The sequence below is a fragment of the Vigna angularis genome, chromosome 5 (genome assembly GCF_016808095.1).
Source record: "Vigna angularis cultivar LongXiaoDou No.4 chromosome 5, ASM1680809v1, whole genome shotgun sequence".
In the NCBI taxonomy this organism is placed as follows: domain Eukaryota; kingdom Viridiplantae; phylum Streptophyta; class Magnoliopsida; order Fabales; family Fabaceae; genus Vigna; species Vigna angularis.
Window position 1 is genome coordinate 27,149,201 of NC_068974.1, and position 23,741 is coordinate 27,172,941.

At 31.9% G+C, this 23,741-nt stretch overlaps 1 protein-coding gene and 3 long non-coding RNA genes across 5 annotated transcripts; all 4 read left to right on the forward strand.

The window, feature by feature from the left end:
• The first annotated feature begins 2,673 nt into the window (after positions 1 to 2,673).
• Positions 2,674 to 5,184, forward strand: LOC128196519 (uncharacterized). The gene is made up of 2 exons (XR_008248894.1): positions 2,674 to 2,987; positions 4,965 to 5,184. It is a non-coding gene; the product is annotated as an uncharacterized LOC128196519 (long non-coding RNA).
• Positions 5,185 to 8,137: 2,953 nt separating this feature from the next.
• LOC128196517 (uncharacterized) lies at positions 8,138 to 10,459 on the forward strand. The gene is made up of 2 exons (XR_008248892.1): positions 8,138 to 8,261; positions 10,240 to 10,459. It is a non-coding gene; the product is annotated as an uncharacterized LOC128196517 (long non-coding RNA).
• Positions 10,460 to 13,412: 2,953 nt separating this feature from the next.
• Positions 13,413 to 15,735, forward strand: LOC128196518 (uncharacterized). The gene is made up of 2 exons (XR_008248893.1): positions 13,413 to 13,536; positions 15,516 to 15,735. It is a non-coding gene; the product is annotated as an uncharacterized LOC128196518 (long non-coding RNA).
• Positions 15,736 to 19,373: 3,638 nt separating this feature from the next.
• On the forward strand, positions 19,374 to 22,948 carry LOC108339650 (pentatricopeptide repeat-containing protein At5g27110). Of its 2 annotated transcripts, none has more exons than XM_052878373.1 (2): positions 19,374 to 19,609; positions 19,813 to 22,948. In XM_052878373.1, the coding sequence occupies exon 2, from the start codon at positions 20,725 to 20,727 to the stop codon at positions 22,840 to 22,842; it is 2,118 nt and encodes a 705-aa protein (XP_052734333.1). In that variant the 5' UTR covers positions 19,374 to 19,609; positions 19,813 to 20,724; the 3' UTR covers positions 22,843 to 22,948. The 2 variants fall into 2 exon arrangements, with proteins under 2 accessions (XP_052734333.1, XP_017432317.2); XM_017576828.2 differs by having other exon boundaries at positions 19,375 to 19,609; positions 20,703 to 22,948.
• Positions 22,949 to 23,741: the final 793 nt, after the last annotated feature.

Genomic DNA, 23,741 nt, shown 5'->3' on the forward strand with positions numbered 1-23,741 from the left:
AATTTTTTCTTTATAAATTATTAATTAAATTTAAAGAAATAGGTATGTAAAAGATAAAACAGTAAAGATTTATATTTACAAAAATAATAATAATTAAACATACTATCCTCAAGAAAAAATCAATATTATAATAACTATTAAAATAAAAATTATTAAGAAAAAATATACAAAAATAAATATTCTTTTAATTTTAGGATGGTATAATAATATAATTTTGAGGATAATTATTGATAGTTTTTATAAATAATAAAATTAATAAATTGAGTTATATTGATAAGGATAAAATTGGTAATAAATATTGTATGTGAAAAATGAAATAATAATTTACTTTATTAATTTTAAATTATATAAAATTTTCTAAATTTAAATTTTTCAAAAATTATGATTTTTTTTCAAAATAATAAACTAAATTACACAAAACTTATATTTTATTTATATAACTATTTTTAAAATATAAAAGATATACAAGAATTTCAAATTATAATTAATATCAAAAAAATATTAAATTATTCTTTTAATATTTTAATAAATAATCTAATTTAAATTTATGTGTCACTGGTAATTATAAATATATATGGGGCTTACTAATTCGCTCTTGTTTTTCAGTTGGTACAAATGTGTACCGGGTTTTAGTAGACAAAAATATCATGGATTCTAAGATTAAGGGTATTTTAATAATTTCCATTATCAAAACTAAAAAAAAAAGAAACCCCCAAACCTTTGTTCACTTCCCTCATTCCTCTCAACCATATCTCTTTCATCTCTCTCACTCCAACATTTTCTTTGTCATCCTTACGCTAATGGTAATTGAAAAAATCAAAAACACTCACCTAACTCTAATCTTCTTTCCTCACTTATCCAAGTTGTTTCTCTCTAATCTCCATATTTTTCCTTATCCACACACAACAACCCGCTACACCGCAATTTGTTGCTCTTGCTATATTCGTTCATTTGTTTTCCAGTTTACTAACATAATGATTGATGATGTTGATGTTGATTTTTGATTGAAGAGTTGTGTTATATATTTTTCCCTTCTGATTATTATTAAATTTCGTTTTTAAATTTTAGAATTTTGTTGTGTTACAAACTCCCCCTCTGCAGGGACACCATCATCAATAAACCAAGATCAAAATCAAACCAAGTTTAGCCAATTAAAATTAAGTCAGAAGAATGTAATGGTAAATAAAACCTTTAGCTTCACAAATCACAGAAACAAATTGGATAAGTGAGGGAGGTAGATTAGGGTTAGGCGAGCGTTTCTGATTTTTTTCAATTGGGGCTAGCATAGGGATGATAGAGAAAATGTTGGAGTGAGAAAGATGAAAGAAAAAGGGTCGAGAGGAATCAAGGAGGTGAACAAGGGCTTAGGGTTTTTTTTTTTAGTTTTTAGAATGAAAATTATTAAAATACCCTTAACCTTATAACTTAGAATCCATGATATATTAGAGTATTTTTGTTTACTAAAACCCGGTACACATTGCTAAAAAAGAGGCGTACGCAAATTAGCAAACCCATATATATATATATATATATATATATATATATATATATATATATATATATATATATATATATATATATATATATATATATATATATATGGGTTTGCTAACGCGCGTACGCCTGTTTTTCAGTTGGTACGTTTTAGCAATGTGTACCGGATTTTAGTAGACAAAAATATCCTTATATATCATGGATTCTAAGTTTTAAGGTTAAGGGTATTTTAATAATTTTCATTCTCAAAACTTAAAAAAAAAAAAAACCCCAAACCCTTATTCACCTCTCTCATTCCTCTCAATTCTTTCTCTTTCATCTCTCTCACTCCAATCTTTTCTCTGTCATCCCTACTGTAGTTCCAATTGAAAAAATCAGAAACATTTGCCTTTAAACAATTTATCTGGCAAAGGTTCATTCAAGATCTCTTCAATTTTACCATCTTCACTAACCTCTCTAATTTCATCACGTGCATATGTTGAATCATCATCTCTAGAAAAACCCTCCAAACCAATTACCAATTCTTTTGGATGTCATTATGCTTGTGAAATTTAGATAAAATTATATAGCACAAAAATTATAAAATGAAAACTCATTATAAAGTCATTTTTTGTAAGAAATTGTTTAACAATGAGTGTTTCTGATTTTTTTTCCAGGCCAATTATCAATTCCTTTGATGTCATTATGCTTGTGAAAATTAGATAAGACAAAAATTATAAAATAAAAACTCATTATAAAATCATTTTTTGTAAGAAATTGTTTAACAACGAGTATTTCTGATTTTTTCCAAGTCAATTACCAATTCTTTTATGCTTGTGAAAATTGGATAAAATTAGATAAGACAAAAATTATAAGATGAAAACTTATTATAAAATCATTTTTTTTGTAAGATTGTTTAACGGCAAGTGTTTTTGATTTTTTCAATTGGGGCTACAATAGGGATGAGAGAGAAAAGATTGGAGTGAGAAAGATGAAAGAGAAAGAGTTGAGAGAAATTTTTGATTTTTTTCAATTGAGGCTACAGTAGGGATGATAGAGAAAAGATTGAAGTGAAAAAGATGAAAGAGAAAGAGTGTAAGATCCTTGAAAATATTTGTAAGTTAGATACTAGATAAAAAAAAATTAAAAAAAAAATAGTAAATAGTAAATTATGAATAGTAAATTGTGAATAGTAAAAAGTGAATAGTAAAAAGAAAAAAAAATTATTTTTGGAAAGGATAAGTATTACACGTAGCTTTGAGATCAGAATTCACCAATTTGCAAATAAAAAATTATTTTTGTAATAGTAAAATGAATAAAAAAATGAATAGTACAAATGAATAGTAAAAATGAATAGTAAATTTTTTTACTATAAATAGCCAAGGGGGGAGGCTGAAAATTTACACCAAAGAACTTAGAAAAATGTTGAGAGAAGAGAGTTGGAAGAATTTCTAATTGCAAAGGGGATATTCTGGAAGTTTTCAGAGAGCGAGGAGATTAAGTCTGTAATAGAGGTAAGGGAAGCCACTCCTATACTTTGCTTTTCTCTAATCCTAAATCTTGAATATGTAGTATTTTGTTGTTGTATGGTCTTGAATTTTGAATGAGAACATTTATTTGTTTCTTTTGTATTTTTGGAAGGACGAGAAGTTGTCTAACCGGCTCTGCCAGATTCAACTTCTTGTTTCCCCAAAGCTTTGGTTGTTTCTTATATCTTTATATGGTATTTTTGGAAGGACGAGAAGTTGTCTAACCGGCTCTGCCAGATTCAACTTCTTGTTTCCCCAAAACTTTGGTTGTTTCTTATATCTTTATATTGTATTTTTGGTAGGACGAGAAGTTGTCTAACCGGCTCTGCCAGATTCAACTTCTTGTTTCCCCAAAGCTTTTGTTGTTTTTTTTTATATCTTTATATTGTATTTTTGGAAGGATGTGAAGTTGTCTAACCGGCTCTGCCAGATTCAACTTCTTGTTTCCCCAGAAATTTTATTGTGTTATCTATTCTTTTTATTTCATCTTTGTGGAAGGATGAGAAGTTGTCTAACCGGCTCTGCCAGATTCAACTTCTTGTTTCCCCTGAATTTTTATATTAATATTATTTTGATGGTAAGGGCAACTAATTATTTTTGTATGAATTTATAAATATACGAATGTTGAACTGGTGTTCTCTTGCGAAACTGTTTTATGACTTTTATTATATTGGGTGTTATAACTGAAACTGTTAAATTGTACATGTTATGATGTGATGAATTTATTGAATGAGTTTGTTGGCTGAAATTGATCTTGTTGGAAGGTCTGGAGTAAGAGTTCTGTAATAGCTTATATATGAGTATTAAATAGATATACAGGTACTGTTTGAGGTTGTTTTGAGAGGAAGTAAAAATATTAAAATTAGACATTTTAGATTTAGAGCATAAGACAACAAGGTAGATAAATTAAATAAATAAATTGATTAATTATTGAGGGCCTCCCTTTGTTGGTAGGATAGAGGAACCTTAAAAACCTGAGTTGGCACATCCCTGATCATAGAGCAGCCCTGGCCTGGTCCAGTCAGTTGTGACTAGTCATATGTGCTGGCGTCGAAGGTGAGTTTGATGCGTTCAGACATCTGGGTCCTCTCCGGTGACCAATTGGGGTAAAGAAAAAATCTCTACTAGGATGAAAATAAAATAAAACAAGTTGATTGTAGATGCATAATATTATCATGGTAAAAATTTCATATATATTTTATTTATCATTACATTGAGCCCAGACTTTAATATGTAGTTTCTACGATATGTTGATATATTTTGGTTGATCCATGATCTTTGTTTGGTGAAAATATGTTGAATTATACTCGTTATGGGCAAAATGAGTTTATAATATGAAGCATGATATATGGAAATATGTTTAATTTATTGATACCAAAACAGGTTATTATGAATTCATGATTAAAGAATGAACATGATTGAGTTAGGTGGATAAGAGGGTATGAATTGTTGGTTTTATGAAATGTTGGAGTGGATATGAGAAATCATTACTTATGAAATGATGTTTACTACCGGGAGTAGTATGTTCGAGTTATACCATGAGAGTTTGGTATGAGCAATGTAACACGTGAGGTTTATGAAAGCAGGCAGAAAGTGGTCTGACCATAAGGCTTTGACATAAACATATGATTCGTAAGTTATATAGAAGCAGGCAGAGAGGGGTCTGACCATAAGGCTTCAGAAAGTAAGACATAGTATATAAGTGAGGCTTAAGGAAGCAGGCAGAGAGCGGTCTGACCATAAGGCTTCATGAGTAAGCATGGTACACTTGTAAGATTTATGGAAATGGGAAAGATGATTTTGATAATGATGAATTAATGATATCGGAATAATGATATTTTATCAATTGTAGAAATACATGATTATAATATTTTTATTACAAGTTTAATGATTTTATGATATGGTTGGCTTACCCTTATTTGTTTGTACTATGATCATATAACTCATGTTATATGTGATTAGATAATGTTGCAGATGCGGTTGAAAAAGCTTAGAGATGAGAGAGATGCGGGGAAAAACTTTCAGGGATTTTTGTAAAAATAATAAATTTGTATTGGGAAGATTATGTTGTGTAAAACTTATAAGTTGAAATTTCAATGGTGAAGACTATATTGTTTAAAGTTTGAAAGTTTGGTATTGTACTTTGGAGTAATTGAAATAAAGTTTGATTGTTTATATGAGATATCAAATTAATTTAGTCTCTACTATCAGTAATACCCTTTAAAATATTAGGGTGTTACATTTTGGTATCAGAGCAATGGTTTTCGAAAATATTTTGGGACTCTGGGGAGTGAAATTATTATTCTTAGTAAAATATCAATTGAGTTGATTCTTGTTTTATTGGAAACTAGACTCAAAGAGCTTCAATTTGACTACTCATACGCATATTTTGGACTTCGGGAAGGTGTCTAACTGAGCTGGGGGAAACGTGACAGTTTTACTGTCCAGGGGCTAGCGTCCAACCTTAATTTTAGGTGTATTTTTACAAGTTTCAACTTTTTGGAGTGAGTAGGTTGTGTTCTGCACTAGGAGAACATTTTGGGACCCTTTGGAGACTTTCCTTCCATGTTTTAGGGCTGGAAAATGGTTTAGGATGGTCCATTGGTTGTTTATTATTGTTAAGTGCCAAGTGCATGGTTCCTTAGTTGTCTAAGGCATCTTCTTTTAATTCCAAATCAGATTTGGAGTTTTGGAGGAGAGTATAGAGGTCCTTGGTGGGAGGTGAACGAAATCCTAAGTGTCCTAAGTGTCCTAAGTGTGGAGGCTGACTTGGTCTAGCAAGGAGGAGAGGAGTTGCTCTTTGAAGAAGAGTTTAAGGTGTTTTAGTCTTCATGAGGTAAGGGAAGCAATCTCAACTTAATTTCTAGAATTTTGTAGTTAGAAATATGGTTCCAATTGCTTGACTTTGATGAAGGGGAGCTAATCCTTTCTTGTTATGATCATGAATACGAATATGAATATGTTAAAAATTTGGTAATGGTAGTTATCTATTGACTTGTGTAAAATTTGGTTTTCATGATTATAATTTCTTATTTTCGAGTTACTGTGGTGATAAATTTCTTTTAATTGTTTTCACCGTTGGATTTAGCTAAAATTTTAATATGTGAATCCTAAGACATATTACTAAACTTTGACTGTTCGGATTTGAAAATAGAAGTCTGTACTTGGAGAAATAAATCCTATAAGTTTGAGTAAATTAGTTACCCCTGTAGTTACTAAGTTGTCTCAGTAAAATATAGAATTCTGACCTATTTGACCGTTAGATCAACCTCAAAATTTGATATAGAATCCCTAAGACATATTAATACACTGTGACCGATCGGATTTGCAATTGAAGGTCTATGCTTAGAGAAAGAAATTTCGAAAGTTTGACATATTTGATGAACAATGTAATTCTGTTCTTAAGTTATAATGGTAACAATTTCATATATATTCCATTTACCGTTAGATTGAGCCCAAACTTTAGTATGGAGTTCATAATACATATTAGGTGATCTTGACCGTTCAGATTTGGAATTAGTTGTCTGTGCTTAGAGTAATTCATTCCGTATTTTGAGTTTAACCGAGAACCACTTAAATTTCTGTCTCTGAGTTACCTCGGTAAAACCTTCATATCTACTTAGTTAACCGTTAGATTAACCTGAAACTTTAGTATGAGGTTTCTAACATATAGGAACATACTTCGACCGTTCGGATTTTAGATCGGAGGTACCGAGTTAGAGATATTAATTTTGTAACTTCTCAGGGATCTCAATATTGCTTAATTTATGTTTTTGGATCATTTATAAAAAAAATTGATGATTTCTGCCTCATTAACTGTTGGATTGGACCGAAAAGCTTACCATATGATCTAAACATGTTGTTGAATATGATTAGTTTTGGATGAGTTGTGGTTGATTATGAATAATTTGTTGAAATAATGTAAATGATGTTGGTTTGCGCTACCTTGGTAAGTAGGCGAGTAGATGTTGGGTCTGCGTTACTTTGGTAAGTAAGCAGGGTGATTTACACTACTTTGATAAGTAGGCAGGATGAGATGATGAATGAAGAGATAAAGAGAATGACATAAATCGGGCTACTTTGAAAAGTAGGCAGATTAACTATGTGCTACTTTGTAAGTAGACAGTATTGTCTTGCGGTGCTACTTTGATAAGTAGAGAGAATAACTTGGTTTGTACTACTTTGGTAAGTAGGTCGGATGAGGTGAAGTTGTAACACTTTGATAAGTGGAATAGTAAAATTGTTGAGCAATGATATTGTGATAATATGTTGAGTGGGTGTGCTTAACTGTATTGAATACTGTGGATGTATTATTAACGGATTGTGAATGGATTGTATGCTTGTTTCAGTTAGCTCACCCTATTGTTTGTGTTTGTGTATGTGAATGCAATGATCGTGTAATGTGTCATATTATACGGGAGCATAAACTATTTCAGATGAATTAGCATATGGTTCTAGACTTGCTTAGAAGATGAGAAATCTGTGAAAAAAAAAAAAAAAGAGACATGGGGGATTTCTAAATAAATATATTTTGAAATTTCAAACTGTGTGGAATTTTAAATTTAAGAAGTTTATGAACTGTGTGAAATTTTATTTTAGAAGACTTGTGTTATAATACAACACTTAATATTTTGTTGGTGTTGAAAATTGTTAAAGAAAAGTAATATATGCATTTTTGTGGAAAAATAAATTGTAACACCTAAATCGGGGTGTTACACTATTGGGTATCAGAGCAATGGTTTTCGAAAATCCATATCTCTTTTGTAAGTAATCTTTTGTTAAATAGTCTTTGTTTAAATAAATAATTTTCGAGGACGAAAATAATTGTTGTTGGGGAGATTGTAAGATCCTTGAAAATATTTGTAAGTTAGATACTAGATAAAAAAAAATTAAAAAAAAAATAGTAAATAGTAAATTATGAATAGTAAATTGTGAATAGTAAAAAGTGAATAGTAAAAAGAAAAAAAAATTATTTTTGGAAAGGATAAGTATTACACGTAGCTTTGAGATCAGAATTCACCAATTTGCAAATAAAAAATTATTTTTGTAATAGTAAAATGAATAAAAAAATGAATAGTACAAATGAATAGTAAAAATGAATAGTAAATTTTTTTACTATAAATAGCCAAGGGGGAGGCTGAAAATTTACACCAAAGAACTTAGAAAAATGTTGAGAGAAGAGAGTTGGAAGAATTTCTAATTGCAAAGGGGATATTCTGGAAGTTTTCAGAGAGCGAGGAGATTAAGTCTGTAATAGAGGTAAGGGAAGCCACTCCTATACTTTGCTTTTCTCTAATCCTAAATCTTGAATATGTAGTATTTTGTTGTTGTATGGTCTTGAATTTTGAATGAGAACATTTATTTGTTTCTTTTGTATTTTTGGAAGGACGAGAAGTTGTCTAACCGGCTCTGCCAGATTCAACTTCTTGTTTCCCCAAAGCTTTGGTTGTTTCTTATATCTTTATATGGTATTTTTGGAAGGACGAGAAGTTGTCTAACCGGCTCTGCCAGATTCAACTTCTTGTTTCCCCAAAACTTTGGTTGTTTCTTATATCTTTATATTGTATTTTTGGTAGGACGAGAAGTTGTCTAACCGGCTCTGCCAGATTCAACTTCTTGTTTCCCCAAAGCTTTTGTTGTTTTTTTTTTATATCTTTATATTGTATTTTTGGAAGGATGTGAAGTTGTCTAACCGGCTCTGCCAGATTCAACTTCTTGTTTCCCCAGAAATTTTATTGTGTTATCTATTCTTTTTATTTCATCTTTGTGGAAGGATGAGAAGTTGTCTAACCGGCTCTGCTAGATTCAACTTCTTGTTTCCCCTGAATTTTTATATTAATATTATTTTGATGGTAAGGGCAACTAATTATTTTTGTATGAATTTATAAATATACGAATGTTGAACTGGTGTTCTCTTGCGAAACTGTTTTATGACTTTTATTATATTGGGTGTTATAACTGAAACTGTTAAATTGTACATGTTATGATGTGATGAATTTATTGAATGAGTTTGTTGGCTGAAATTGATCTTGTTGGAAGGTCTGGAGTAAGAGTTCTGTAATAGCTTATATATGAGTATTAAATAGATATACAGGTACTGTTTGAGGTTGTTTTGAGAGGAAGTAAAAATATTAAAATTAGACATTTTAGATTTAGAGCATAAGACAACAAGGTAGATAAATTAAATAAATAAATTGATTAATTATTGAGGGCCTCCCTTTGTTGGTAGGATAGAGGAACCTTAAAAACCTGAGTTGGCACATCCCTGATCATAGAGCAGCCCTGGCCTGGTCCAGTCAGTTGTGACTAGTCATATGTGCTGGCGTCGAAGGTGAGTTTGATGCGTTCAGACATCTGGGTCCTCTCCGGTGACCAATTGGGGTAAAGAAAAAATCTCTACTAGGATGAAAATAAAATAAAACAAGTTGATTGTAGATGCATAATATTATCATGGTAAAAATTTCATATATATTTTATTTATCATTACATTGAGCCCAGACTTTAATATGTAGTTTCTACGATATGTTGATATATTTTGGTTGATCCATGATCTTTGTTTGGTGAAAATATGTTGAATTATACTCGTTATGGGCAAAATGAGTTTATAATATGAAGCATGATATATGGAAATATGTTTAATTTATTGATACCAAAACAGGTTATTATGAATTCATGATTAAAGAATGAACATGATTGAGTTAGGTGGATAAGAGGGTATGAATTGTTGGTTTTATGAAATGTTGGAGTGGATATGAGAAATCATTACTTATGAAATGATGTTTACTACCGGGAGTAGTATGTTCGAGTTATACCATGAGAGTTTGGTATGAGCAATGTAACACGTGAGGTTTATGAAAGCAGGCAGAAAGTGGTCTGACCATAAGGCTTTGACATAAACATATGATTCGTAAGTTATATAGAAGCAGGCAGAGAGGGGTCTGACCATAAGGCTTCAGAAAGTAAGACATAGTATATAAGTGAGGCTTAAGGAAGCAGGCAGAGAGCGGTCTGACCATAAGGCTTCATGAGTAAGCATGGTACACTTGTAAGATTTATGGAAATGGGAAAGATGATTTTGATAATGATGAATTAATGATATCGGAATAATGATATTTTATCAATTGTAGAAATACATGATTATAATATTTTTATTACAAGTTTAATGATTTTATGATATGGTTGGCTTACCCTTATTTGTTTGTACTATGATCATATAACTCATGTTATATGTGATTAGATAATGTTGCAGATGCGGTTGAAAAAGCTTAGAGATGAGAGAGATGCGGGGAAAAACTTTCAGGGATTTTTGTAAAAATAATAAATTTGTATTGGGAAGATTATGTTGTGTAAAACTTATAAGTTGAAATTTCAATGGTGAAGACTATATTGTTTAAAGTTTGAAAGTTTGGTATTGTACTTTGGAGTAATTGAAATAAAGTTTGATTGTTTATATGAGATATCAAATTAATTTAGTCTCTACTATCAGTAATACCCTTTAAAATATTAGGGTGTTACATTTTGGTATCAGAGCAATGGTTTTCGAAAATATTTTGGGACTCTGGGGAGTGAAATTATTATTCTTAGTAAAATATCAATTGAGTTGATTCTTGTTTTATTGGAAACTAGACTCAAAGAGCTTCAATTTGACTACTCATACGCATATTTTGGACTTCGGGAAGGTGTCTAACTGAGCTGGGGGAAACGTGACAGTTTTACTGTCCAGGGGCTAGCGTCCAACCTTAATTTTAGGTGTATTTTTACAAGTTTCAACTTTTTGGAGTGAGTAGGTTGTGTTCTGCACTAGGAGAACATTTTGGGACCCTTTGGAGACTTTCCTTCCATGTTTTAGGGCTGGAAAATGGTTTAGGATGGTCCATTGGTTGTTTATTATTGTTAAGTGCCAAGTGCATGGTTCCTTAGTTGTCTAAGGCATCTTCTTTTAATTCCAAATCAGATTTGGAGTTTTGGAGGAGAGTATAGAGGTCCTTGGTGGGAGGTGAACGAAATCCTAAGTGTCCTAAGTGTCCTAAGTGTGGAGGCTGACTTGGTCTAGCAAGGAGGAGAGGAGTTGCTCTTTGAAGAAGAGTTTAAGGTGTTTTAGTCTTCATGAGGTAAGGGAAGCAATCTCAACTTAATTTCTAGAATTTTGTAGTTAGAAATATGGTTCCAATTGCTTGACTTTGATGAAGGGGAGCTAATCCTTTCTTGTTATGATCATGAATACGAATATGAATATGTTAAAAATTTGGTAATGGTAGTTATCTATTGACTTGTGTAAAATTTGGTTTTCATGATTATAATTTCTTATTTTCGAGTTACTGTGGTGATAAATTTCTTTTAATTGTTTTCACCGTTGGATTTAGCTAAAATTTTAATATGTGAATCCTAAGACATATTACTAAACTTTGACTGTTCGGATTTGAAAATAGAAGTCTGTACTTGGAGAAATAAATCCTATAAGTTTGAGTAAATTAGTTACCCCTGTAGTTACTAAGTTGTCTCAGTAAAATATAGAATTCTGACCTATTTGACCGTTAGATCAACCTCAAAATTTGATATAGAATCCCTAAGACATATTAATACACTGTGACCGATCGGATTTGCAATTGAAGGTCTATGCTTAGAGAAAGAAATTTCGAAAGTTTGACATATTTGATGAACAATGTAATTCTGTTCTTAAGTTATAATGGTAACAATTTCATATATATTCCATTTACCGTTAGATTGAGCCCAAACTTTAGTATGGAGTTCATAATACATATTAGGTGATCTTGACCGTTCAGATTTGGAATTAGTTGTCTGTGCTTAGAGTAATTCATTCCGTATTTTGAGTTTAACCGAGAACCACTTAAATTTCTGTCTCTGAGTTACCTCGGTAAAACCTTCATATCTACTTAGTTAACCGTTAGATTAACCTGAAACTTTAGTATGAGGTTTCTAACATATAGGAACATACTTCGACCGTTCGGATTTTAGATCGGAGGTACCGAGTTAGAGATATTAATTTTGTAACTTCTCAGGGATCTCAATATTGCTTAATTTATGTTTTTGGATCATTTATAAAAAAAATTGATGATTTCTGCCTCATTAACTGTTGGATTGGACCGAAAAGCTTACCATATGATCTAAACATGTTGTTGAATATGATTAGTTTTGGATGAGTTGTGGTTGATTATGAATAATTTGTTGAAATAATGTAAATGATGTTGGTTTGCGCTACCTTGGTAAGTAGGCGAGTAGATGTTGGGTCTGCGTTACTTTGGTAAGTAAGCAGGGTGATTTACACTACTTTGATAAGTAGGCAGGATGAGATGATGAATGAAGAGATAAAGAGAATGACATAAATCGGGCTACTTTGAAAAGTAGGCAGATTAACTATGTGCTACTTTGTAAGTAGACAGTATTGTCTTGCGGTGCTACTTTGATAAGTAGAGAGAATAACTTGGTTTGTACTACTTTGGTAAGTAGGTCGGATGAGGTGAAGTTGTAACACTTTGATAAGTGGAATAGTAAAATTGTTGAGCAATGATATTGTGATAATATGTTGAGTGGGTGTGCTTAACTGTATTGAATACTGTGGATGTATTATTAACGGATTGTGAATGGATTGTATGCTTGTTTCAGTTAGCTCACCCTATTGTTTGTGTTTGTGTATGTGAATGCAATGATCGTGTAATGTGTCATATTATACGGGAGCATAAACTATTTCAGATGAATTAGCATATGGTTCTAGACTTGCTTAGAAGATGAGAAATCTGTGAAAAAAAAAAAAAAAGAGACATGGGGGATTTCTAAATAAATATATTTTGAAATTTCAAACTGTGTGGAATTTTAAATTTAAGAAGTTTATGAACTGTGTGAAATTTTATTTTAGAAGACTTGTGTTATAATACAACACTTAATATTTTGTTGGTGTTGAAAATTGTTAAAGAAAAGTAATATATGCATTTTTGTGGAAAAATAAATTGTAACACCTAAATCGGGGTGTTACACTATTGGGTATCAGAGCAATGGTTTTCGAAAATCCATATCTCTTTTGTAAGTAATCTTTTGTTAAATAGTCTTTGTTTAAATAAATAATTTTCGAGGACGAAAATAATTGTTGTTGGGGAGATTGTAAGATCCTTGAAAATATTTGTAAGTTAGATACTAGATAAAAAAAAATTAAAAAAAAAATAGTAAATAGTAAATTATGAATAGTAAATTGTGAATAGTAAAAAGTGAATAGTAAAAAGAAAAAAAAATTATTTTTGGAAAGGATAAGTATTACACGTAGCTTTGAGATCAGAATTCACCAATTTGCAAATAAAAAATTATTTTTGTAATAGTAAAATGAATAAAAAAATGAATAGTACAAATGAATAGTAAAAATGAATAGTAAATTTTTTTACTATAAATAGCCAAGGGGGAGGCTGAAAATTTACACCAAAGAACTTAGAAAAATGTTGAGAGAAGAGAGTTGGAAGAATTTCTAATTGCAAAGGGGATATTCTGGAAGTTTTCAGAGAGCGAGGAGATTAAGTCTGTAATAGAGGTAAGGGAAGCCACTCCTATACTTTGCTTTTCTCTAATCCTAAATCTTGAATATGTAGTATTTTGTTGTTGTATGGTCTTGAATTTTGAATGAGAACATTTATTTGTTTCTTTTGTATTTTTGGAAGGACGAGAAGTTGTCTAACCGGCTCTGCCAGATTCAACTTCTTGTTTCCCCAAAGCTTTGGTTGTTTCTTATATCTTTATATGGTATTTTTGGAAGGACGAGAAGTTGTCTAACCGGCTCTGCCAGATTCAACTTCTTGTTTCCCCAAAACTTTGGTTGTTTCTTATATCTTTATATTGTATTTTTGGTAGGACGAGAAGTTGTCTAACCGGCTCTGCCAGATTCAACTTCTTGTTTCCCCAAAGCTTTTGTTGTTTTTTTTTTTATATCTTTATATTGTATTTTTGGAAGGATGTGAAGTTGTCTAACCGGCTCTGCCAGATTCAACTTCTTGTTTCCCCAGAAATTTTATTGTGTTATCTATTCTTTTTATTTCATCTTTGTGGAAGGATGAGAAGTTGTCTAACCGGCTCTGCTAGATTCAACTTCTTGTTTCCCCTGAATTTTTATATTAATATTATTTTGATGGTAAGGGCAACTAATTATTTTTGTATGAATTTATAAATATACGAATGTTGAACTGGTGTTCTCTTGCGAAACTGTTTTATGACTTTTATTATATTGGGTGTTATAACTGAAACTGTTAAATTGTACATGTTATGATGTGATGAATTTATTGAATGAGTTTGTTGGCTGAAATTGATCTTGTTGGAAGGTCTGGAGTAAGAGTTCTGTAATAGCTTATATATGAGTATTAAATAGATATACAGGTACTGTTTGAGGTTGTTTTGAGAGGAAGTAAAAATATTAAAATTAGACATTTTAGATTTAGAGCATAAGACAACAAGGTAGATAAATTAAATAAATAAATTGATTAATTATTGAGGGCCTCCCTTTGTTGGTAGGATAGAGGAACCTTAAAAACCTGAGTTGGCACATCCCTGATCATAGAGCAGCCCTGGCCTGGTCCAGTCAGTTGTGACTAGTCATATGTGCTGGCGTCGAAGGTGAGTTTGATGCGTTCAGACATCTGGGTCCTCTCCGGTGACCAATTGGGGTAAAGAAAAAATCTCTACTAGGATGAAAATAAAATAAAACAAGTTGATTGTAGATGCATAATATTATCATGGTAAAAATTTCATATATATTTTATTTATCATTACATTGAGCCCAGACTTTAATATGTAGTTTCTACGATATGTTGATATATTTTGGTTGATCCATGATCTTTGTTTGGTGAAAATATGTTGAATTATACTCGTTATGGGCAAAATGAGTTTATAATATGAAGCATGATATATGGAAATATGTTTAATTTATTGATACCAAAACAGGTTATTATGAATTCATGATTAAAGAATGAACATGATTGAGTTAGGTGGATAAGAGGGTATGAATTGTTGGTTTTATGAAATGTTGGAGTGGATATGAGAAATCATTACTTATGAAATGATGTTTACTACCGGGAGTAGTATGTTCGAGTTATACCATGAGAGTTTGGTATGAGCAATGTAACACGTGAGGTTTATGAAAGCAGGCAGAAAGTGGTCTGACCATAAGGCTTTGACATAAACATATGATTCGTAAGTTATATAGAAGCAGGCAGAGAGGGGTCTGACCATAAGGCTTCAGAAAGTAAGACATAGTATATAAGTGAGGCTTAAGGAAGCAGGCAGAGAGCGGTCTGACCATAAGGCTTCATGAGTAAGCATGGTACACTTGTAAGATTTATGGAAATGGGAAAGATGATTTTGATAATGATGAATTAATGATATCGGAATAATGATATTTTATCAATTGTAGAAATACATGATTATAATATTTTTATTACAAGTTTAATGATTTTATGATATGGTTGGCTTACCCTTATTTGTTTGTACTATGATCATATAACTCATGTTATATGTGATTAGATAATGTTGCAGATGCGGTTGAAAAAGCTTAGAGATGAGAGAGATGCGGGGAAAAACTTTCAGGGATTTTTGTAAAAATAATAAATTTGTATTGGGAAGATTATGTTGTGTAAAACTTATAAGTTGAAATTTCAATGGTGAAGACTATATTGTTTAAAGTTTGAAAGTTTGGTATTGTACTTTGGAGTAATTGAAATAAAGTTTGATTGTTTATATGAGATATCAAATTAATTTAGTCTCTACTATCAGTAATACCCTTTAAAATATTAGGGTGTTACAAAGAGTTGAGAGAAATTTTTGATTTTTTTCAATTGGGGCTACAGTAGGGATGACAGAGAAAAGATTGGAGGGAGAAAGATGAAAGAGAAAGGGTTGAGAGCAATGAGAGAGGTGAGTAAGGGTTTGGGGGATTTTTTTTTTTTTTTTAGTTTTGAGAATGAAAATTATTAAAATATCCTTAACTTTAAAACTTAGAATCCATGATATATAAGGATATTTTTGTCTACTAAAATCCGGTACACATTGCTAAAACGTACCAACTGAAAAACAGGCGTACGCGGGTTAGCAAACCCCATATATATATATATATATATATATATATATATATATATATATATGTAGGTTTGCTAAGCTCTTTTTTCACATTTTAGTAAAGTGTACTGGATTTTATTAGATAAAAAATATCGTCATATAGGGTATTTGAATAATTTCTATTCTTGAAACTAAAAAAAAAACGAGAAACCCCAAACCTTTACTCACCTCTCTCTCATACCTCATTCGTCTCAATTCTTTTTCTTTCATCTCTCTCACTTCAACTTTCTTTATGTCATCTCTATAGTAGCTCCAACTGAAGAAATCAGAAACACTAACCTAACCCTAATCCACATTCTTCACTTATACAATTTGTTTCTCTTTCATCTACATCCTCTCTCTCACCTACACACAGCAACCCGCGACACCGCAATTTGTTGTTTTTGCTCTGTTCATTCATTTGTTTTACACTTTAATAACAAAGTAATTAATGATGTTGATGTTGATTTTTTATTGGAGGGCTGTGTTATATCTTTTCTCTTCTGATTGTTATTAAATTTGTAAAGAACTAAAGTCTACAATAATTTCAGTAATTTCAAAACTAAAAGAAAAACAAGAAAACCCTCACGAAAAGACGTTAGCATCAACCCATAATAGTTGCAAAACATTTAGTTTCTTAATACCAATTTTGATAAAATCACGAAATGAAAGGAGTAGAAGTTAAACTATGAGCGTAGTTTAAATTCCAATTTGAATTTCAATGCGTTTTTTTTTTCTTAATTTCACTTCTATGGCAAATGATAAATCAGAATGACAACATCATGTTTATATTGACTAAACAAGTAGGAGATGTGAATTGTTTAAAATAAACTTACATTATGTGATTTACTTTGAAAAGTAGAGCTAACAGGTTCATTAGGACTAGTTTACTAATTTCTGGTTGATTTTTAATTAGTTGGTATATCAATGCAATTCTTCTTTGAAACTACTCAATATTCTGCAATATGCTCAAAGCTAGAATATGTGTAATTTGTTAGAATATTTTTATTCTTTTTACAAAAATGAAATGAAAATATGCTTATCAAGAAACATTCGAAAGGGAACAAGTAATGGTCTCTTTTCTGAATAAGGGGACAGAGTCAACAACAACAATTTTCTTTGTTCATAACTCTCTTCAATAATTTGTTCTTGTTAAATCATTTAGTAAGTTGTGCACGTGCTTCATTTTTTGCTGTATTTTTACGTTGATTATATGTAGGAAGGTGAAAAGTATATTTCAAAATATTGTTTTCAATGAAAAATATGTTTTTAGAATTATTTTTAAGAGTTGACTTTAGCAATCCATTTTCTAGACAATGACTTACCCCTTCCGAAATCCCCTTCCCACAAAAGGGTTTTTCTCTTCTGGAAAATATTTTCAGAAAACTTAATAATCAAAATATCAAATCTCCTTGAAGATAAACTACTAATTATAAAATTTAAAAACGAAATTTAATAACAATCAGAGGGGAAAAAGTATAACACAACCCTCCAATCAAAAAATCAACATCAACATCATCAATTATTTTGTTATTAAAGTGGAAAACAAATGAACGAACAGAGCAAGAGCAACAAATTGCGGTGTCGCGGGTTACTGTGTGGGTGAGATAGAGGATGAAGATGAGAGATAGACAAATTTGGTAAGTGAGGACGGTGGATTAGGGTTATGTGAGTGTTTCTGATTTTTTTCAGTTGGGGCTACTGTAGGGATAATAGAGAAAATGTTAGAGTGAGAAAAATGGTTGAGAGGAACGAGGGATGAAAGAGGAGTGAGTAAAGGTTGGAGGGTTTCTTTTATTTTTTCTTTTTTTTTTTGTGAATGAAAATTATTTAAATACTCTTGACCTTAAAACTTAGAATTCATAATATATGAGGGTATTTTTATCTACTAAAACTCAGTACACTTTGCTAAAATGTACCAATTGAAAAAGAGCTTTTGAGTTAGAAACCAACCGAGATCAAAACTGGTTTATTTTTTTGTTTATGTGTTTTTTTATTATATTTTTTTCATCAGTTTTTAGGGAATAAAAAAAATGAGAAGGGATGATTTCTTCTTTTCTCTTATTCTCTAGTCACTTTTTTTTTTCTACTTTCCTTCTCCTTTCTCGTTCCTTCCTTTTCCTTTTTTGTAAATTTAAAACCAGAGAGAGTAAGGGAGAAGAGCGGTATGTGAGAGAGCACTAATGCTCCGGAGAGAAACAAATCTAGGAATTTTGAGACTACCCTTAAGTGGTTGCCCAAGAAAATTTTCTTCATTCTTCCAAGTCCAAATGAGGCGTTAATCAAGCTTCAAGGCTCAAAAGTGGTGTTAATCTTCTCTAGTTTGTGCTAAGCGACTTAATCAACATTAAACAATGTTTTTGGCCCAAATACAAGGCCTAAAAAGAAGATATATGTATATATTTTCAACTAACTAAGACTTCAATTTCATCCATTTCAAACAGACAAACATAACCACACTTTCAACTAATAGTTCCAACAAAAAATTCCTATAGCATACTACTAATTATAGACCAATTCAAAGGTGGCAAACAACATATCATCATAAAACTCAAAAATAGATTTTAGGAGTAATTCCATCAATTAAAATTAGTAATTTAAATCAATGAGAGACCATCAAACATACATTCACAATTCTAATCATATTAGAATTTGAAAATAATGGTATTTAACTTCCCTCACCTAAAAGAAGCTCAAACTGTTCTAAAAGACTTAGAACGACTTTTGCAGTGAAATGAACTCTATCTACTTTTACAAACCACAAAAACATGACTAGGACATATTGTTAATACCACATTTAAGCTCTTACAAAATTTATTTAAAAATTTAAATTTATTATTATAAATAAATGTTGAAGTATTTATTATAATTATTATATAATTTTTTTATATAAATTATTTATTTATTTTCAACACATTGCATTTATAATCAAATTGATTCCTAAATTTTTTTAATGTAATTTGAATTAATATATACGTATAAGTATATCTATATATAATTTTTTAATGATTTTTTATCATTTATTTATTGTAATTATTATTATTTTAATTTAAAATATAGTATATAAATTTAATTAATTTTATAAAATGTTTTTTTATCAAATATTAAATATTATTAAAAATATGCTCGAGGACAAATAATAGTGTATATATATTTTGAAAACAATAACAACTACATTTTGAACAAAACTAAACTCAATATAAAGAAGTTTGGTTTTAGATAATTAATAGTTCTTTGGTTTTAAAATTTGGTTGATTGGTTTTCGAATACCATTATGTAATTAATTTTATTTCTCAACCTCAACCTCAACTTATATCTTCTTAATTCTTTTTTTCTCTTTGATGCAACCAAAACATCAAAAACTTGTGTTGCAGAGTCCCTTTCTACACCTCTGTTAATTTCTTTCAGGACGCCGCCTCCTCCCTCTAACGCCATACCAGTTGTTACTGTGCCGCCGTCTCCGGTCATCATCACGGAGCACCAGCCACCACCGTGACGCCATAAAACCAATGGTTGCTGTCCAGGTTGGTCCTCCATTTCCTTTCCTCACATTTAATCATTAAAAGAGCAAAACTAGACAGCTCCGTAAGGAATAAAACGCCCTAAACATCTGCTTGTAATCTTGTATATAATTCAGTAAGAGACACACACGAAAAACCACTAAACATAACACATCCTGCTCTTTACACTTAATTTTGCTTGGCAACCAACTTTGATTTGCTTCCAGAAGAATGTGCTCCACAGTGCACGTCCAGTTTTCTCTCAAAAATTTCTTATCAAAGTGACCTTATTACGGTAATGACGAGTTCATTTTACTTTAGTATTTATCCAAATTCATTGCTGTTTTTGAATCAAAATACCATTTAAGATTATGTGAAGACTAGATATTTGTGATATTTGTGGATGGTTCAGGATTAGATATTTGTGGATAGTTCAATAGGGTCCGATAGCAACATAAACAGGGTCCACAAACCTTTCTAGGATTGACTATGGTATCCACTTAGAAGATTTTAAGTCAACCCTGTAGAGCTGGCTTAATAAGGTGGTATATGCCTTCATTTATATACTATTATTTAGCCATTTCTTTGTGGGATCTCCAGCAAAATTTACAATGTAACCTCAACTTCTCACTTTAGAGGAATTAAACCTTCCTGTAAAAAAATCTTTGAAAAGGGCATTGAATTTTACCATCACTCAAGGCGGAACCAATGTTGACGCCAATGACTATAATTGTTATAATAACACATTTAAAGCATGGAGGAAAAATTGCAGCAGAAACCAAATCTAGCATTTCACAATCTTGCTTTCACAACCAGTTTCTAAATCTCCAACTCAAAAACTTGTATATTTCTAATTGAATCCCAATTCTGGAAAAGTGGGGCTGAACCCTTTTTCAGTTACAATGAATGAAAATGACTTTAATCAAAAGGTTCAAGCTTTTAGCAGGTTTTGTACCTTCATGACTTTGCCTATATTCCACCTCATCTTTTGCGCCTTCAACTATTTATAAGCTGGTGTGCTCTCCACTATTGATTCTGCCACCCTTTTGTATTTGTGCTGTTGTTATTATTTGTTTTGTTGCCATGCTTTAGATTGATGATTATGGTTTTTGTGTAGTGTCTCTCTTGGTAATTGCTGAATGGACACTAGAAAACTGCTATCCCTTTTGAGAACTTGTAAGAATTCAAAGTCACTGAAGCAAGGCAAGCTCATTCATCAGAAAGCTGTAACATTGGGATTGCAAAATGATATATATTTATCCAAGAATCTGATTAACCTATATCTTTATTTCCATTTGTATGATCATGCAAAGTGCGTTCTTGATACCATGAAAAACCCATGTGAGATATCCTTGTGGAATGGCCTGATGGCTGGTTACACTAAGAATTACATGTATGTGGAAGCCCTAAAGCTTTTTGAGAAGTTGTTACATTACCCTTACCTGAAACCTGATAGTTATACTTACCCTAGTGTTATTAAGGCTTGTGGGGGGTTGTGTAGGTTTCTGTTGGGAAAAATGATCCATACATGCTTGATAAAAACTGGTTTAATGATGGACATTGTTGTTGGAAGCTCTCTTGTGGGAATGTATGCAAAATGCAATGCATTTGAGAAAGCCATATGGCTGTTCAATGAAATGCCTGAGAAGGACGTGGCATGCTGGAATACCGTAATTTCTTGTTATTACCAAAGTGGAAACTTCAAAGAAGCCCTACGGTATTTTAGCCTGATGAGGAAATTTGAATTTGAACCTGATTCAGTTACAATCACAACTGCTATTTCCTCGTGTGCCAGACTTTTGGATTTGAACAGGGGAATGGAAATTCACAAGCAGTTGGTTAATAGTGGGTCTCTGCTGGACAGTTTCATTACCTCTGCTCTTGTTAACATGTATGGAAGATGTGGTCACCTTGAAGAGGCTCTCGAGATTTTTGAGCAGATGCCTAAAAAGACTGTTGTTGCTTGGAATTCCTTGATTAATGGATATGGTTTGAGAGGTGACAGCATATCATGCATTCGCCTTTTAAAGAGGATGTACAACGAAGGAGTCAAGCCAACTTTGACTACTTTATGTAGTTTAATAATGGTTTGTTCACATTCTGCTCGACTACTAGAGGGAAAGTTTGTACATGGATATATAATACGAAACATAATACAACCTGATGTTTTTATTATTGGCTCACTTATGGATCTATACTTTAAATGTGGAAGGGTAGGGTTAGCCGAAAACATCTTTAAATCAATACCAAAGTCCAAGGTAGTTTATTGGAATATCATGATTTCTGGATATGTGACTGAAGGAAAACATTTTGAAGCCCTTGCCCTGTTTAGTGAAATGAGAAAATCTTATGTTGAGCCAGATGCTATTACTTGTACCAGTGTTTTAGCAGCTTGTTCTCAACTAGCAGCACTAGACAAAGGTAAAGAGATTCATAATCTGATCATGGAGAAAAAATTGGACAACAATGAAGTGGTTATGGGAGCTCTCCTGGATATGTATGCAAAGTGTGGCGCAGTAGATGAAGCATTCAGTGTTTTCAAATGTTTGCCAGAAAGAGATCTTGTGCTCTGGACTTCAATGATTACGGCTTATGGATCCCATGGTCAGGCCTATGAAGCTTTGGAGCTTTTTACTGAAATGCTGCAATCCAAGGTAAAACCTGATAGGGTTTCTTTTCTTGCTATATTATCCGCTTGTGGCCATGCTGGGTTGATTGACGAGGGATGCCATTACTTCAATCAAATGATGAATGTTTATGGCATTAAACCTGGAGTTGAACATTATTCATGCTTGATTGATCTTCTTGGACGTGCTGGAAGATTGCATGAAGCATACGAGATTCTACATAGAAACCATGAAATCAGGGATGATGTTAGGTTGCTAAACGCATTAGTTTCTGCATGCCGTTTGCACAAAAATATTGATCTAGGAGCTGAAATTGCTAGAGTTCTTATTGATAAGGATCCCGATGATTCATCAGCCTACATTCTCTTGTCAAATATGTATGCTTCTGCGCATAAATGGGATGAGGTACGGAAGGTGAGATCAAAGATGAAGGAACTTAGGTTAAAGAAGAATCCAGGGTGTAGTTGGATTGAGATTAACCAAAAGATCCTGCCTTTTTTTGTTGAAGACAATTCACACTTGCATCTAGAATCTGTTAATAAATGCCTTTCATATCTCATTGGTCACATGGATGATGAGTCTAAACGATTTATATATCATTTTGATGTTGAAACACTGAGACTTTGCTAGTTTTACAATTAGCTTGGAAGTGTTGTTCCAAGATAGCAAGGCTACAATATTATGCAGAGAATTTGACAGAGGGGCCAAGAGGGAGAGAAACGAGTGTATTGTATTTCTCATTAGTCAACCAAATGAAATTACACAGTAATGTATATATCAGCAAATGAAAGAATGTCTAACTATAACAGTAAAACAATTAAGAAAGTTATGAGTTTTGTTTTAAACTCTCAACACACCCCTCTAAAACAAAACTCCTTATAGATTTAATTCCGAGACAGTCTCTAAGCTTCTCGAATCTGCTGTGCCTTAGAGCTTTGGTGAAGATGTCTGCAATTTGATCTTCTATGGGACAGTACACCAGTTCTAGTCTTCTTCTTCCAACTTGTTCTCTCAAATAATGAAACTTGGTCTCTATATGTTTGCTTCTACCGTGTGAGATGGGATTTTTAGATAGGTCGATAGCTGATCTGTTGTCTATCTATAGTTGGATTGGCTTACAACATTCAATCTTCAACTCATCCAAAATTGTCTCTAGCCAAGCACACTGACATGCGGTCTCGGCTGAAGCAATATACTCAGCTTCGCATGATGAGAGTGCTACAACACTCTGCTTCTTCGAACACCAGTAAATCGACGCTCCCATATACTTGAATACATAGCCAAATGTGCTCTTTCTATCCATTTGATCCCCACACCAATCCGAATCACTCCAAGCTTTTAACACCCCATTTATTTCGTCAATCTTCTTGGGAAAGTAAAGACCAAAGTCAGTTGTTCCTTTTAGATAACGCAGTATATGTTTGGTAGTGGAGAGATGAGATTTTCTGGGATCACTCATGAATCTACTTACCAGCCCAACACCATAACTAATATTTGGTTTGCTATTGCACACATACCTGAGTGATCCT

Excerpts from the sequence above, each read along its gene's own strand:
- LOC108339650 (XM_052878373.1), top strand. The coding sequence starts at position 20,725 with ATGGACACTAGAAAACTGCTATCCCTTTTGAGAACTTGTAAGAATTCA.